This window comes from Poecilia mexicana, unplaced genomic scaffold (assembly GCF_051168715.1).
Source record: "Poecilia mexicana isolate PSO_F unplaced genomic scaffold, ASM5116871v1 scaffold_14, whole genome shotgun sequence".
NCBI classification, from domain to species: domain Eukaryota; kingdom Metazoa; phylum Chordata; class Actinopteri; order Cyprinodontiformes; family Poeciliidae; genus Poecilia; species Poecilia mexicana.
Genome location: NW_028263383.1, coordinates 14,914,709 through 14,933,450, shown reverse-complemented (window position 1 = coordinate 14,933,450; position 18,742 = coordinate 14,914,709). Strand labels below are relative to the sequence as shown.

General features: G+C 41.4%; 1 protein-coding gene across 1 annotated transcript in view; it reads right to left on the bottom strand.

Moving 5' to 3' along the window:
• Window positions 1-497: 497 nt before the first annotated feature.
• LOC106922708 (gamma-aminobutyric acid receptor subunit alpha-3-like) overlaps window positions 498-18,742 on the bottom strand; it is a 31,690-nt gene continuing 13,445 nt past the window's right edge. The window contains exons 4-6 of the mRNA XM_088012614.1: window positions 10,378-10,598; window positions 3,468-3,550; window positions 498-831 (exon numbers count right to left, since the gene is read on the bottom strand). Coding sequence (XP_087868740.1) covers window positions 596-831; window positions 3,468-3,550; window positions 10,378-10,598 — 540 coding nt within the window. The 3' untranslated portion in view covers window positions 498-595. The remainder of the gene's footprint in view (window positions 832-3,467; window positions 3,551-10,377; window positions 10,599-18,742) is intronic.

The window sequence follows — 18,742 nt, the reverse complement described above, 5'->3', positions numbered from 1 at the left end:
TCAGTATCACTGTTGGCACAGCTAATTTGACACCTTTGCCTTAATTTGCAGTAATAAACTTTATGTCCTCTAGTGTTGGAATAAAAGCATTTGTGTGTTAAAGATAAAATGACTCCCATCGTGTGATGAAGAGATACACATTTGTACACTGAAGAGCTTAGGCTAGAAGATATTTACATTTAATATGAGCAATTATTAAAGCTGACTCTCTGGGCTACGGGGCTTAACACATTTGAGCAAACCTTCACCTCTGGCACATTTTCTCGTATTATCTTTGTAAATATGCTGAGCAGTTCGCCTGGGAAAAACTGGTAACAGTCATCATTTTCACAGTGTACCCAAACAATTTAAATAATTCAGAAATAACAGAAGAAAATAGTGCCGGCCGAAGCCGACGTCAATGAAACGGATGAAATTACGGCAGAACAAAAGCAGAAAAAAACAAAACCATTTTTTTTTTCCTCTGATGGAAGCATCTTCCTGTGACTCATCCAGTGTTTCTTTTCTTTTGTTTTTTACCCTTTTTCACTTAATTAAAAATGTGGAATCGTGTGATAAACTAGTTTGAAATTCTGCCTGACCTGCCTGCAAAACGTTAGCATGATGCGCTAATGCTTTGCCCGAAATAATAATAATGAAAAAAGAGATTTCCAGCTGGTCTGCTACAGCGTGGCGTGTGGTATGTACCTGTGCTGGAACTGATGGTTTCTTTGCCAATGACGTGACCCAGTAAGTCATACTGGTTGAGCCTGGAGCCGTCCTCTGCCACAGAGACGGATCGCTCGTCTCCCTGAGTCCACAGGTAGATCACCTCGTTGTTGGTGTACGCATCTGAGTCGAAACGAAAAGATAAAAAAACAAAAAACAGGAAAGACGAATTAGATGTCAAAATCTAATTGTAGCAATCTGTAGATTTAACACAGTTACTACACATGACCACATTGATGGCCATATCTGGTCGTGTGTTAGCACATATTACCACACGTGAGATAATATGTGCTAACACATTACCACATATTGCCCATGTGGTGAATATGTGGTAATATTCGTGTAAATAAAATTTCTACCTCTTTCACAGTCAGTTATGATTATGTCTTTTCTTTATGCATCAGAAATCCAGGGTGACAGATATTTTTCTTTATTTGCTATCTAGCTAGCTTTAGCCATTTAATTTATTTTTTATTATTGCCAATTTCTAGAAATCTATCTCCCTTTTCAGCCATGCTAGCACAGCTTTTTCCACTCTATTGTGAAAGATTTTCTCAAAGTTTCCAAAATGCAACGAAACCGCAATTTGATTTTTTTTTTTCATCAAGACTTTTAATTAACAGCCCAAAGTGCAAGAGAAACTCTTCACTTACAAGCCTGTCTGCTAGTGTAAGAAACAAATCGTTACCTGTGGTGCTGCTTTGTATCTGTTTGGCTTCTAATCACGTTTTGTACAGATGAGATAATACCAATTTTTTCCAGAGGTAAAACAGCCTTTTATTTTTTTATTTTTTGTCTCCATTCTTACTGACTAACAGGTTTTCAACAGCGCACGGTCTCTCTTGTCTAACTCTTCTCTCGGCGATGAGACACATTTTTAACTGGAGACACATCTGGATTGCAAGAAAGTCACACGCACTCACATGATCATGTTCTATTTAAGTCGTGCACAGTTTCTCTGCATGGTCTTTCCTAACCATCGTGTCTTTTTGACGAAAAACGAGCAGAGATTTGGACCACAGGACGCGCGTTTTGCCGTCTTCCTGTCCATCTCAGATGAACCCGGTCAGAGCGGGCTGGACTGCAGAGCTGCTGCACGGGATCCCTCCCCAGTAATACGGATTTATGGTAAATTTCCTGACTCAGGGGCACAGGCTGTGCTGAGTGACAATTGTTCTCTCAGGCACCGCTGAGCCCATGCGGCTATAATGATCACAGTGATTGTTTCTCACGCGGCGCAGCCTGAGGACTCAAAGGTCACGCGCGTCCAGCAGCGGGTTTCATCGCAGCCGGGACGAGCCGAGAGAGCCTGGGCTTTCCTGCAGCCGATGTGGCGTCAAGCTTTATTATTATTTTACATTTTGCTATCTTACTAACACAATATTTACATATTAGCTGGATTTTAAGTGAAGTGGAAGAAACAGCCTACAGAACAGATGCATAGTTTTTATTAATTCAGTTGAATGCTTTGATTTTCCCCACAATTACCAACGAGTCTCGGTAGAATTTAGGTGAGGACTTTGACTGGGCCGTTGTAAAACACGAATGCGTTTTGACGTAAACGGTTTCACGTCATATTTAGGTTTCTCTGCTGTAAGATGCCCTTCTCCCTCTTTGCCACAGCATGATGCTGCCACCACTAAGTCTCACGGCAGGGATGAGGCGCTCAGGTTGACAGCAATGTCATGTGCTGGATTTCATTAAGAAAAATGATAATGAAAGAAGCTTATACCCACGCTGCCACGTGTTAAAGATTTAATTTAGCAAAAGCAGTAAAAGCGACATGTCCTTCAACTTCCACTTCACAGTTAGGCACTGTGAAAATGGACAAAGGCTAAAATGCTCTGTAAATATCTTTGCTTTCTTACGTATTAAAAAGAAAATCTGATTTTGTTTGCATCGTGAAAATAGTTGCATTTAAACAAATGAACAGATATTAGATTTTGATGTGTTTGGGGGGGAAAATGAATCTTTCTGATAACAAAATCTGAACATAAGTGGACGGGATAGAAGTAAAAGAAAAATGTCCAAAGTATTCAGATAAATCCACCCCAGAGTAGTGATTCTCTTCTTCTGCTTCTAATCCTGCCAGCGGGTTGGACGTTGCAATTACAGAGAAAAAACCCAACTAAACAAAAGACCTTAATTATGGCCGTGCAGACCTGCTGCTGTGACTGCAGTCTTGATTTGCAGCGGCACATGTATGTGTCTGTGAATCCGACGCGCTGCCACACAGTGATTTGAACAGGTTTACGGCGAATTTCTTGCTCTGAAATTCCACCTACAGACTTTTCGGTGGACCGATGCCCTGAGTGCGCGTTGACATTAATCCACCTCTTCTATTGCTGTGCTGAACTACAATAAAGCCTGACGTCTGTTCTACGGTAAAGATATATCTGGAATAAGCTGCTTGCTGCTTGGCTAATGTTTGCCCAGGCACTTTAACTCTATTATGCATCAGAGTAATATTCCCTCCTTAATGGCGTTTAAATCTCAGTCCTTATGTAGTAAACCTTTGGCTCTGCAGCGGCGGCTTGGGTTAAATACATGGCTATTTTTCCAGCTCCTCACAGCATATCGTTCATTACAAACAACAGCGGCTCGAAGTAGTTTGTTATGCAAACAGTTCTGAGTAGCAAAAGGTAATCAATATCTCCTCAGGACAATAACGTTTGTTTGCTGTGATTTTTTATTTTTATTTTCTCTCTCTCTCTCTCTCTCCACTCAGCTCTGGACTCGAACACGTGGGGCTGACTTACAACTTCCAAACTTCAAAGGGCAGGCGTGCGCGTCCATCGGGAAGTCCTCCAGGTGCATGGGGCACTCTGCGTGGATGGTCAACCTGAAAGAGCAGAGACACGTCAGACACACCCACCGGCAGGGTGGATCAGGCAAACCCTGCAAAAACAGTGGAAAGCCCACGGCTGCAAACGCAGCGGGGAAAGCAAGCGTTTGATACAAGGAGGATATTGCAGTTGAGACGCAGTGTCTAGAAGTACAAATAATAATTAAAAACAGGGTTTGATTGTCTTTTAATAATCAATTGACAATTAGTTGCAGGTTTCAAATGTTTCCTGTGATTCTTGCCCAGGTTTTCACTCACTGGGGTCTCAGCCCACTCTCCCACGACACATTTAAGCGAACACGATCGAACACTTCTTTTCCCCACTGCGCGTCCCGAGAGGTTTCACTTTTCGGACGGACGGATATGTTGTGTTATGAAGACCCCCGGCCTAAAGAGGAGCGTCAAAGTCCGAGCCTCAAAACGCCCCACAAGCGAACGGAGAAACGGCTCATATTGTCTTATTCATGAATGTTTAATCACAAATCAAATCCAAGTGATTCAGAGACTCATGAAACCATTCCTCAGCTGACTGGGTTGCCCATAAATGGACCCGGAATTAGGTTATTCTAACCGAGTTACAGCATTTGTAGTCCATGCATCAACTCAGGATTGGGTTACTTGAGGAAAAAAAATAAATAAAGGACTGTAAGAAATTACAGTGTGAGTAAATGCTGCGCATAAGCACATTTCTTATTCCTTAACCGGCACCGTTGGGGAGGAAACGTTTTGCACCGTAAGGATTCAGTGCAAACTGTTTTGCTTGTTTAATTTTTATACGTGAGCAGATGAATTTTTAATTTCTTTGTGGGAGTTAATAAAACGAGTCAGGCGATGAGGAGGTTAATTCGGCGGGCTTACTGCGGCACATCGTTCCACACGTGAAGTTTATTTCACGTGAAAATAAAGAACTTCCACCTTTACTGCAAACTTTGTGTTTCTCATTAGATCCCCGTGTTGCCTTAACAACAACCCCGTGGCCTCAATTTTCCTCCCGCCCCGCTGCTTGCTATCTGGCGCTACCTCGCTCGCTGATGAGCGTCTCAATAACTACCCCCGACCCCTCCCCAAATTAACTCAACAGAGCATAAATCAGAAGACAGAATCGCACCGTTGCATATCGCCCAGCTCTTAACATCAGCGTCTAATTGATGTCATTCATCCTGCGCCTGATCGCAACTCACATTCTCCCAGAAACAAAGGTGGTGGCAACGCCGGAGTCGCTTTGATCGCAAACAAAGAAGCGAGATCTCTGTGAAACACAACTTCACGCAAAGGTACTAAAAGGAACAGCCCCAGCGCGCTCAGAGAGGCTCGTTGAGATCACAGCTGCTCCTTAAGCAAAACGTAACGGCGAACAGCTACTGCTGACGTCTGGCTTCAACTTTTTTTCAGGGCGTCAGGTGCAGCTCATCTGACGGACGTCTGGGTGCGCTCGCCTCAAACCTTCAAATTAAATTTAGAGAACACAAACATGCACAACGCCAATGCCCTTCAGTGCATTAGTCCTCTGTAATTAATCACGACAGCCAAGGCGGATTGACTCGTTTAACAGTTCACGTCTGTAAGAATATTCTTCTGTACAATACCTTTGATAAGGCAGACAGACAGACAGACAGACCACTCACTTGTGTTTTCCACATTTTGACTTTTTTTTTTTTTATAATATTGCTTGTGCAGCTACGCAGCAGTGAGTTTACGGCTGGGCCTCTTTGGGTCGTCGGCGTACTGAAATTCAACATAGCACCTCTCAGACGTCTAATTCGGTGCCTTGTGGAGGTATTCATCGTCACCCATGAATATTTCCACATTTACCTCGTCAGACAAGGGCAATCCCTCTGTGTGAGGAAGACCCTGGAAGGCCAATAGGGAGGCCAGTAGGGAAGGATCCCCATCAGAGCTCAGTCCGGTCTCTTTGACACACATTCAGCCCAGAGAACCGGAGGTCTCCAGCCAAGAACCCATTATGCTGAAACGTGGCCCAAGCCCCTCCACTGGGGAAGCTGCCACAGTTCCCAGGATAATCCCAGCACCACCAGTTCCAGCTCAACAGCCAGGGACACAGAGGCAGGGGCAATAGTGGGACTTTACTTTGTCACCTCTGCCCAGGCCTTCCCTTTGCTGTTTCCATCCATGACCGTAATAATGCACCATGGTGCAACGGTCCAACGGGCCACACAGGTAAATCCTTAGACAAAACTGTTTAACCCTTCCAGACCAACCGGAGCGCTGGCGATCCAGCCAGATTTGCAGTGCCGTAAATCCGCCACACTGAAAAATTTCAATGGTTTCTGAAAAGGGGAGACGTTGCGCTTTCAAGCCAATATCGGGTTATTACAATAATTTCATAGCAGGGAGAGAAATGAATCTGAGGGGCGCTTTTAATAGATGGTACTTGCTAGATATTGAACGTTCCAGTTGTTATCAATAAATGGGAAAATATATATTTACTCACAGGATATTTAAAGAACTGTGTACAATTAAAATAAGCAAGAATATCCAGGCGGAGATTTGAAATTTAGGTCGTAAAGGCTTAACCTGTCATTCACAATTCAGGGGTGTCAAACTCCAGTCCTCAAGGGCCGCTGTCCTGCAGTGTTTAGATGTGCCACAGGTACAAAACACTGGAAGGAAATGGCTTAATTACCTCCTCCCTGTGTAGATCGGTTCTCCTGAGCCTTGCTAATGACCTAATTATTCTTTTCAGGTGTGGTGCAGCAGAGGCACATCTAAAAGTTGCAGGACAGCGGCCCTTGAGGACTGGAGTTTGACACCCCTGTCACGAGAGGACCCAAATTTGGGTCCTCTCGTGAATGACAGGTTAAGACTGCGAAAGACTTGAGATTGCAGAAGAGCTTCAGGGTCCCTGCAAACGCAAGCAGAGCTGCAGCAAGATGGTTTGAATCAAAGCGGAGTGGCTCAGTCAAAGTTCAGACCTCACCCCAACTGAGACCGCATGGGAAGACCAGAGAAAGGCGGTGGTGCAGGCACCCCCTCTTCAATCCGACAGAACCTGAGCTGACATGCGAAGGCAAACCCTTAGGCATTTGCTTCTACAATTGGAAAAAAGAAGAGTGTGGTTTTAAAAATTGATTCATGGGGTTTGAATGCAACTCAATATTTCCACATGTGAAGAAACTTGTGTTGGTCTTTTACGTAAAAATCTGAATAAAATACACCGGAGTGCGTGTGCGCAACATGACAAAACAAAATGTTAAAAAGCCGCATGATCGCATTTGCAACACAGTGTTCCCATGTAAGTTGTGCTGGTATTCATAAGACGCTGAATTTAGCTCGTTGCCGCTCATTTACATCTCGTTTATTAATTTATTTTAACCGCAATCGCGCGCTTTTGTGTTAGCGAAGACGATTTAATTTATTCATAAATTCACATTCACTCTCGGGGACAAAGTTGTCGTGGGGAACCGCAGTCGGAGTTGTACTGTTGCGAGCTGACAGCGAGTGATAAATGCTCCCCGAAAAATAAGACAGCGACAGCAGCAGCTCCGGCAGACAATAGCGGCTCCACTCCATTCAGAAACGACGACGCAAGCCAGCAAAGCCGAGGCCTTCTGAGCTGCTGCAGACGTGCTGATTAACTGGATTTAAGCGGTTGTCTAGTGAGAAGTGCCAATCAACACTGAGTGCCAAGTCAAAGCACTCCACATTTCATATAAGATGGATTTGCATTCTGCAGCCTAATACTGTACCTGCGCCGTGAGCAAAAAGTGATACGAGTCTCTACTTTGGAGTGTTGCACACCGGGGTTAAACGGGGATTTGCGACGCGTACGGGCTCTGTTGGGTTTTGGGTTGCAGCAGGTAAATCCTCTTTGAGTGTATAAACAACAAAATCCAAGTGTTATTATCTGACAAACCGATCTGCACCAACAAAATCCAGCGATGAGTAAAATGAAGAGCCTTGGGGGGGAAATGTGTGATTTATCAGTAGTTTAGCACAGATAGGTTACGATCACACAGCAGGGAAATGCAAAGCAAATCCGCTGGGTTTTTTTTTTTGTTTGTTTTTGCACAAATGCGACCGATAAAAAAAAATAAAATAAAAATCCAGTATGTGATACTAAATCTGACATGTATTCGACCTTTTCAGTTTTATTCAATTATAAGAAAAATAAACTTTTCTCATTATTTCCATTCAGTACACTCCAACTTAAAAACAATGAGAACAACGTTATGAAATACCAAAGCGCGTGCAAACTCACGCAGCTACAACCCTGCAGATTTCATATTTGTTTACTTCTTATTTCAACCATGAACGTTTTTTTGTTGTTGTTTTTCAATCAAAACACATTTAGATACATTTGGAGATGTTATGTAACTTTAAGTTTCCCAAACCTAAAGTTTCTCCAGGAGTGTGTAGACTTTTGAAACTTTATCTGGGAAATGATTTGTATCTTACTTTACTATAAAACATGTTTTATTTTCTTTTTTTAGCAAAAAAAACTTTACAAAGCTAAGCGTGTGAAAAAACTATACAATATTATATAAAAAGCATAAGAGCATTTTTCACTTATTTACATAAACACAGATTGAAGGCTCGTTTATTTCCATTACTGTTATTGTTAAAAGCTGGCCACACTAGAATATATAATGCTTAGTAATTTTTGAAGTTAACTTAATTTATACTTTATTGTGAACCTGAACGCAGCAGGAGTCTTTAAGTGGTTAATAGAGGAAAGTAGAAAAAGTCCAAAGATGTTTTCTACTAGTAATGTTCCAGGCCTTTGAGTTTCCAGTTCTCCATCCATCCGATGCATGTCTGCATCTCATGTACAGTATTATCCGTCAGTGAGCCAAGCAACAGAGGAGATGGATGGAGCAGAGATGTTCTTCAAACCTTCAGTAAGTAGGTGCTGATTGTCTGCTATTCTCTTTCTGCTCCATTGCTCAGCAGTGGAGATGGAGAAAAAGGGCGAAAAATATCAGTAGTCCAGAAAAATATGTCGCAGTGAAAAGAAAGCACGCCCACTTTTCATACAATAAAACTTGCCCTGGATTTCCACCTTGTTGTTATCTATTAGGTTAAATACTGCCAGCATGGAGCAGACAGTGTAAAGGAAAAATCCCAAGCTCCTGCGGTGACAAAACTTGGGCTTGTTCTCTTATTCTGACAGAAGCTGATAACAGACGTTTTCTGAGAAGTTGCTATTTTGTTCTTTGACTCGATTAAAATAATGACAGGATGAATTCTGGGTGTTATTCTTATTAATTGAGCCAGTGTCTCACATCAAAATAAGATGAATTAATTCATCTACTTTAACATATTATCAAACTTTGCTTCATCACTTGATTATGAAACCATATTGATGTTTTTTTTTTTTTTTCCCAGAATCAAAGCACACATGTTAGATCACGGAACTAAACTCATCTAGTCTGAAACGTAATTGAGAACAAAGGGATAACGGAGAGCGCCACAAGAACCATTTCTTCTAGACGGTCTCATGGAAAGTTGCCTCACAGATCGAACGCGAGGATTAGATGATATCAATTAATTCTTTCTGGTTCGGTTCTACTCGGTACGGGTGTTCCCTGCTTCATTTTCCACCGCAAACAAAACACTGGCGGCGTCAGATGTTTATCGTTGCAGTGTGTGTGAGACTTCCGAGAAACACACACACACCGACACAAACAACATCCTTCTGTGCGTGCTTGAATTAGGCTGCACTACACTGAGTTTATAAGTACTTTTAACCAAAATGGCTGAATATAAAACCATGATACTCTGCTCTAATTCCCCTTTTGAGTTATGACTAGTGAGTTTTTTTTTCTCTTTGACAACGTAGCTAAATAAAATGTACATCAAGTTGTCAGGACCTGGGTTGTTTAGAGGTTTGATTTCGTTGTTATTCTGTGTTCTTTAGTCTTTCTTTGATTAGATCAGCTTTGTTTTTGTTTTATCTTAGTTTAGTCCTTTAGTTACTTTAGTTTTATTAATCCTAGTCACCCAGTTTGTATTCTCTCTCTCTCTCTCTCTCTCTCTCTCTCTCTCTCTCTCTCCACTCACACCTGCAGCTCGTTTCTAATCAGCCATCTGCTGCTTGTTCAGTAATCAACCCCCCCAGTATATATGCAACTCTTTCTCAGTCACTCCTTGCTGGTTCCTCCTGTTATCTCCCTGCTACTCCCATGTTAATGCCCTCCTGTGCTTTTCTGCTTTTGCTCACGGTGATTTTTGTAAGTTTTGTTCTTTGTTTTTCATTAAAATACTCATCATCTGCTGTAGTCCACCATCGTCACCACAAATCACCACAAATGTGGCCGACAGGGACAGTGAAAGTTTATCTAACAAGTCAAATTCAACGTCGGCTACAATATTTGCATGTATGGCTCTTGAAATGAAGTATCCAGCCAAGTATTCATTCCAAGATGTCCTTTGTGATTGCAGTGTTACACATGCTGATACTGTTATGATGGTCATGATTAATATATTTTGCAGCTCAGTGGGATAATGAGGACATTTATTCAAGGTCTTTATAAATAGAGATGTTGAGAGGAATCAGATGTCGTCTATGTTTTTAAATTGTAATAAGTGATTTTATGGTTTACAGTTCAGTATTCAAATAGACATGACAACAAATTATTTTTAGAGATTATTTGCTCTTATGTGGGCAACTAAGACTTGTACGCAGTTATATACAGTTTTTTTTTCTACATTTATTTTCTCTTCGTTGCATTTTGAGAGAATTTGAAGTTCATAGTCTCCATCCCTAATCAACATTCTCAAAAATAAACACATAGACGCACTTATACACACAGTTTCCATCCATCTGTCCACCTTCACACCGACGTTTAAACACACAGTCTCACCTCATCGTGTAGAGAAGCGTGCCGTTGTCAACTAGCCGCAGCAGTTTGTTCGGAGTTGTCATGTTGTGGGCCACAGATTTCTTCCCGTTGTGAAAGAAGGTATCGGGCGTCCAGATCTTACTGGCCAGCAGGTTGTTAAGAGGCAAAACTTGCATTGGACCGTCAAATTTGAGCCTCTCGTCCCTCCAGCTTTGACGGAAGAAGACATCAATGGTGTACTCCTACAGGGAGGACATTGGAAACAAAATGGTTAAGAGAAACGTCTACAGAGCTGGAGTGTAAAACTGATTATCGCAATTACATGGACCAGTTAAACCACAGTGTAAATAAGGCTAAATTAAACTTTGACTAGAATGGACTGGGCCTACGGCATCATGTGTTCACTGGCATGAAGTTCTTTCAGCTGGTCATTATGCTTATGTTGGGATGGCAATCTGCTTTACTTTTAACCAAAAGGCACATCTTATCTGTAAAAACGTCAGAATACACGCCCAACCGCATGGAGTACAACGAGGAAACTACGCAGACGACACACAGCTCTACGTCACAATGTCACCAGGAACAAATTAATTCATGGAACTTTCTTCCGCTAAATAGAAGCAAAACTGAAGCAATTATCTCTGGACCTGAAGAGCAACGATAGAGTTCAGTTATTAGATCTGGAAACTAGATGTTTAGTGATGGACTCTGAACCTTCAGAGACACATAAAGACATTTACAAAGTCAGTCTTTTATCAAGAACATTTCTGAAATTAAGAGACCAATGTCACATCGAGATCTTTAGAAACTCAGACGTGTGTTTGTCTTTAGTTGAGTTAATTACTTCAACGGTGCCTTCACAGGTTCTCCTGGACAGTCATTTGGACAGCTGCTAGCGTTTTCACTGAAACTAGGACATCACCTGAGTTATAAAGTCCTGTAGCTCAGGAATAGACTTTGAGATACTTTTGTTAGTGTAAATGACTGAATATGATATGGGACAGCCCACTAAACATACAAATAGATTGTTTCTTGATTATTCGAGAAAATTATTTAGCCATGCAGAGCTCTGTTGTATGTTGTTCTACGCTTCTCTAGATAACTTTGTAGAATATTCAATATTAACAACATGAGGAGCATCTGTCTTCTTTTCAGTTCCAGCTCATGTATTTTGTTGATAAAGTGTTTGTCAATGTAGAACATCTTTCTCTGTGGAATACAACCAAACACTTATCATCATATATTAAAGATGTGTTGTGGTTGGATCAACCTTCCAGACCTCTTGGGTTTTCTGGTTCTGGTCTACTCTGCATCCCCAGAACCAGAACCAAACATGGAGAAGCAGCATTCAGTTTCTGTGCTCCTCTAACCTGGAACAAACTTCCTGAAAATGGCAAAACTGCTGTAACGCTGAGTTCTTTTACATCAACCCCCTTTGTTCAGGATTTGCCTTCGATTAATAACTGGAACGTCGGTTATTTCTAGTCTGGATTGTAGCTTTTTATTTCCCCACTGTGATGTAATGCTCTGCACTTTGAACTGCCTTGTCGCAGAGACAAGCCGCACATATAAACTGACTTTATTGTAAAGCCGGAGACATAAATAAACACGCTTTTTAGTGCTCGTCTGGCATAAAATTACCATATCATATGGACTGTGATATTAGGCACTGATTAAGCTCTCTAAAACACGGTTTTGGATTTGCGAAAACTAAACTGCTACGTTAACTTTGCTTTCGTAACGACATACTGCAGAGAAGTGCATTACAAAGAGAAACAACTGATTGATTACTTGAAGACTGTGCAACAAAATATCTTTACTGCTGCCTCCATGGAAAACAAGATTATGAAGAGAAACCGCAAGAAGAAGTCAGCAGTCGTAAATTTATTTCATATTAATTACAAAGGCTTAGTGTCCTAATAAAAAGCTTTGTGCAGCTCGGGCCGATTGTTTCAACATAACAAGCTGGAGGGAAACGTTCTCCGTCCTGTGCAACAGGACGCATTATTAACCATCCAGAAAAGCTCCACACTTGTTTCTCTCTAATTATCTGAGCATTTCTTCTAATTTTAACTCGCAACAGTAGCAAACTTCACAGCGCGCAGAATGTAATCGTCTGCCCCCTCGGTGAAAAATCTAATAAATTAATTTCTCAATGGCTTTAACGACGGGAAGTAATCAAGCACAGCAGGAGGGGCGTGCCACTTCCACTCAGCACATCAACGGGGGCTCCTCTAAACAACGCTAATTGATTCGAATGACCTCCTGACGGCGTGACAACCCAGAGCACAACCAGACAGACTGCATCAGACGCCCGTTTATAAAAGTCTACAGAGAGCGTCACTGAAACAAACAAACAAGAAGGTGACAAACTTTTTTTTTTTTTTTCTCCCCCACTACTACATCCATCTGTTTGTCTTGGGTTAATTCTGTTCCAAACACACAAATCTCTAAGACGCTCAAACAAATCCAGAAACGAAACGCAGCTACGCTCTTTATTCTTTGTTTAGGCATGTTCCGTGCAGACAATAAAGAATTAACACAGGCTGAGATAATAATAAAGCAATAATTAAAAACGCTTGATTGCTTTCTGATCTGCGCAGAACAATTTGACCAAAACTTTCCAGCGACACCAGGTAATTTCCTGTAACCACGGGGATTCTCATGCTGCTCATTTCCCGCGAAATGGCTGCTGGTGAATAAACATAAAAGAAATGTATTTTGACGAGGACGAAGCCATTATTTGCTTTGTCCCCCGTGGTCAAAAAAATCTCCTGTAAGCACCGAGAAATAATTTAAAGATTGAAAGGCAGGAATGAGGAAAAATGTAGCCAATCTCCACAGGGCCAAATGGCACAGCCGGTTCAGATGCCAGCTGGTGTTCTGCAGGGACCGAGTGATTGATTTCCCCTTGACGGAGGAGACGGCGGGAGCCTTCTATCCCACCGTAATTTTTAAATCTCTCTTCTTTTACAGGAAAGAAAATCGGGAATGGATTCCCTCCCGTAAAAGTCGGTATTCTCGGCTGTATTTAAGAAGAGAAAAATCTTCCCTTCTTTACCGGCTGGATAGGTTTACAGCGCCTTGAATCTATTTGACCCTTCACAGATGTCTTCGTTTTTTTTTTATATCAGACATAGACAACACATATAATAATTCCATGCATTAAAGAAAAAAAAAAGTGAAATTTCGTAAATGCTTGTACCACCTTTGGTACTAACGACTGATTATTGAAAAACTATTTTTCATCCACCACTTTTCTTTTCCACAGTTGTTTTATTCTGCAGCCACATCATCATCATCAAGATGCGTCCTCTTTGCTCAGCAGAGGATTTGTTTTATTTTTTTATTTTTACCTTAAAACTATCCTCCTGATGCAATTTTCATCCAGTCTGTTTCTTATTGGTGAAATATGAACACTGACTTTAACTGAGGTAGATGAGATCTTCAGAAGTTGTTGCGGGTGAGTAATTTTTGCAGGCCGGTCGCTCCTGGAAAGGCTCCCCGCTGCTCCACGCTGCTCCGTTTGAGGATAAGGATTCATTACGGTTTACCGCCATCTTAAAAGCCCAAAGCATCTGTAACCTTTTCCACACTAGGAGATGTTTTTGCTTGGTTTTCTCGTCTGTTCTGGAAGTTGTTTTGGAAATTGTTTGGCCTACTTCAAGCTGTCAGACAGGTTTTTATTGAGGTGATTTTGTGATTAAACAAACCTGAGAGTGATTTGTTAATTGAATCTTTTGTTCCTTAATTTAACTACATATATATGCTAACTGTAGTAATAAAACTACTTACATGATTTAAAATGACAAAAAAAAAAAAAAGAATAACAGGAGAATATTGCAAGGAGACATAATGTTTTCATATCACTGATTATCAGAGTTAATTATAAAGGATGAAGGAGATTAGTAGCTTTTGCATTTAGAAACCAGCAAAATAAAACATAAATAAGATAAATAAGATACACTACATGTTCATCCATAGGCTACAGAGTCAGCCAGGTTTCATCTGACAGAATATGATTTATACCCTGAATGCAATAACAACACGTTTGTTTTTAATGACTTTCATGATGCGTAGCTCGGCAGTAACACCTGTTTGTTCAGAACTTCAACCCTAATTTCATTTAGTATAATAATGACTCCCTGATTCGTTCCCTTTATGTGTAGCATCATGACCCCACCTTCTTTAGCCACTGCATACAAACAAAACACTTCAAACGATTCTCATTTAACTAGAATACATCGCTTACATTAACAGTGGGCTGCCTAATGAGCTGAAATGAACAATAATAAAACATACAGTGGAACAATATTGCTTTTCTCTTGACTGGAGGATGCTTTAGGTGTCAGACATCAAGCAGCTCTCGGTAAAGGCGACACCCACAAAGGACTGGGCTGTTTAAAAAGATAACAACAAAAAAACAACAAAACGATGTCAGTGAAGAAGTTTCAGTCTGCAATCAGGCTGGACGACTTGTACAATGACATCGGCTTTTAAATCAGACGTTTACCGCAGAATCTCACGTTAGATTTACAGCTTTGTCATCTGGACAGAAGGACGCTAGCTGGAGCTTACCTCCTGTTGGAATTAGCAACATGGCCGCCGAGTCGGTCAAAAACAAAAACACAGCCGTCTTGTACTTGTGGTTGTAGGCGCTGCGTGCGTGCTGGCTGCACATGATCCAATCCGTGATTTTCATGGTAAGCATTAGCAGGTCATTACAGAGGTGCAGCTCTAACCCTCAGTCTGACGGTAACCTTTGACCCCACAAGATATAATGGAGTTTTTTGTTGTTGTTTTTTTCTCCCAAAGAGAGGCCGTTCTTTGAGGATATATGTTCATCTGTGGAGTCAGCCGTCTTCCACAAGCTGTCCACTGTCGTCCGTGCGTCAACCAAAAATTTACTGAAGCACAAGAAAGAGGCCTGCAGTCATTCTCCAGTATGCATCACAGCGAAGTATAAATCTGTAGTCTGGACAAAACAGGCCCTTCATGTCTGCAAGTTGGGATTAATCTCTGAGCCCTGTCCGCAGACGCCGCTGGACCGTTATCGCAGCGTTCTGCATGAAAAAGAAGAAAGAAGAAAAAAAGCGCAAATGGGGGAAAAAAAAAAGAAATTAAAAATCAAAGGAAAAAGATTTGAATATCACACATCTATAAACGTCTCCCTCCTAGATACTGGTCGAAGCTGGAAAGCGGCCGCTGGTGGCAAGGCCGAAGCTAATGAGGATGAAAGGAAATGATGAAAACGACAGAAAGGCCTGATAAGATGGCAGTTAAGGTAGGATGTACAGCAGACTCTCCAACCAAATGAGTCTGCACATTAAACAAATGACAGCGGCCGATTACAGCAGGAAGGTTTGGGTCTGATGGGATATTAAAGGAGCTTTTTATCTGGAGTAAAGGAGTTCATGAAGTTTAAATGTTACATCTCATCTCAGTAACGCCACCATCTCACTTTGCTTTAACGCTCTCTGTACATCTGAACGTGGTTTCTACAGCTTTTTTTTTTCTAAATGTTTCAAATTATGCACCAAAGTCCTAGCTTGTTTTTTTTTTTTTGGAATCTGTTTTTGAACCCGCTGACGTTTAGGAGCAATTCTTTTTTCTTTTTGATCATTCTTTTGTTTTACATCTGGCAGATTTGATGTGTCGCTTCTGACGACTTATTAAGGTGGAGGAAAAGAAACTTACCAGCTGTTTTTCCACTGAAACAGTTCGGATGACAAACGACGCCTTGTTTGTATCTGCACACAGCAGGCCAGGGCTAACACACTGCGGCTCAATTGCGCGGTAACGACACACGTCACTTCGGGGGAGGCTGCACGTCTATCGGACCTGGCTCTGCCGGGTTTCGCGCTCTGGGTATTGCAATCATCAGTCAGACCTGATCAATGTTTTAATTACGACGACTCCTTATTCCCCCGGTTGTAAATCATCCTCCCTCGCTCCACTTCTCGTGCGCCGTTCGCTTTTTTCCCCCGCTGGGAGAGCAACCTGTGTGAAATTCGCAGCGAGCCGTGAATCCCACACCACCTCCAATTATATTCACATGCATCCCGGCGCTCCGAAGTTCGAGCTTGTTTATCAATTTCGCCGCGCCGCACGTCGAATGTTCAAAAAAATATAAAAGCTCTCTGTAGAATGGTGACGTTTTGAATTTGTAATGAGTCACAAATTAACAAAACACCATTAAAAGAATGAGAAACGGCAGAAAATATCTATTTAAACATTTATATAAATCTAGTTGGTTATTCTTCACCCTAAAACTTTTCTTCCACTTTGACCGTTTCCATTTGTCTTTCACGTTTTCTTACCTAGCAAATTACTTTTGACCTTTTCTCCTATAATCTTCCTCCAGCATTAAAGTGTGGTTGTCAGTTAATGAGCTTTTCAGTCTCTACCGCCACAAATCCAGATTATACCTGCCAGCCAATTGTAAAAACCCAGCATGTGCAAAAAACGACTTCACAGCTCAACTCATTTTCTTCCTCTGGCAGAAAAAAGAAAAAGAAAAAACCTTAAACACACAGATAATAAAGTAGGGGACATTGGTTTAACGTGATATAGCTGGAGCTATCAAAATCTTTCCAGAGGAAGGAAGAAAGAGTTTGAACCTACACTGATGCGATAGTCGTCCTAAGTGAACGGCTTTGAAGGTAGACATAGTTTAGTGATCAGCCTCATTGGCCGGAAAATGAGACGTTTCAGATTTGTGCCTGGGATCTTATTTAGTTTAACCCTTATTCAAGAGCAGAGCGATCGACGAGCAGGAGGGAGGCTGAAATACAGAACGGCAAAAAGCCAACGAACAGAAAGGAAGACATGGGGAAGCAACAGAAATATAATCAAATTAATTATCTCTCGGGATTATACACGAGCACACCAAGCGCCTACACGTTGAGTTGTAGGAGAAAATGGATCAAATGTTAAACAAATATTTCTAGACAGATTTGGAAACAGGAGAGATGTACTCGGTAATAAAAAAAAACAAGATGTCTACGTGACGCCAGTGTGACAGTTTCTGGATGTACGATTTAAACAATTAACCCACGCACGGCGTCATATTTTAGGAGCGCAAACAGAAGTGCATAACTTCCAGGGCATCATAAAGAATCGGCGCAACGGAAAAACATGACTCCTATTGACTTGGAAAACTCACATTCTCAGAGTTAATGGACCAAATAATCCATCAGTGCAGCCAGTCCACTGCCTGCTGATTGCCTCCTCGGTTTCTGTGTCCTACCAGGTATCGGCTAGCACAAAGTGGAGTCTCTGTTAGGCGTTTTCAGCTGCGGTCAAATCATCCAGCCTGGTGTCAAAGGGCTGAGAATAACAAACGTAGACGGTGCACCACTCGGCACATTTCTACTGCTCGTCTGTTTTGGGAAAGATGAAGGTAAAAGTTTAGGTTTTATTTCTCCAGACATACCAAAGCCCATCTAGATATTTCCAGGCTTTCGGTTTGACCCACACAGTCGTTATTTATTTTAAAACTTAACGTAGAATTGGAGAGCCTTGTGCAAGGCACACTTCATTAGCTTGTAGACTCTCATATGAACAGTGAGTTTATGTTGGACCTAAACGCTCTCCAGACCCCGGTAGTTTCAAATCGGCCAAGATCGTCGTCTCTCCGCCACCATGTTGGCTCAATATGCTTGTGAGGTAACGTTGTGATCCATGTTGTTCCCTCTGATGCCTCTTTGCAAACTGTCCTGGGTCCCGATAAAATAATCCTTTTCTATGAAGAAGTGGTTTTTCTCTTGGCCAACTCAAGACAAACCTGTTCGTACTTTCTCTTGCTTTGTGATAAAAAATAATGTCTCACTTTATTTTATGTCACTCAGAAAGCAATCGTTTCATCAATTCATTTGATAATGGTGACCATGATTATATGTTAAGGTTCGGCATAGGTTTGAAGTAGGACGTCAGATTTTAAAAATCCTCGAAGACGACATTTGCTGAAGTCAATTATGCCTGGATTATCCTTTCTCCATAATTGCTTAGCTTTCAATCTCTGGCCTGAATGTGATTGGTTGAAACTGGCTTGCCCAGTGGGAATCTGTAGATTTACAATTTTAAGAGTAAATAGAAGACTTTAGTTTTCAAAACTGGTTAAAATCTAAATGGTGACCAATCTCACAGTTTCTTCTACACATTTGGAAGAAAAAGGTTAACATGTTGCTTCTGTCCCTACGAAACAAAGATTAAGCTTCCTTTACAATGAAACATATGAAAAGTTAACACTTCATGTCTTGTTTTATATTAATTAAGTCTGTAAGGTGTAATTTGAAGTTGTCTTGCTGCTTGGCTACTCAGTGACTGCACGTGAAGTCCTATTAGTCCTATTAGCTGCAGTTTTCCAGAAACAACTCTGCTTTCA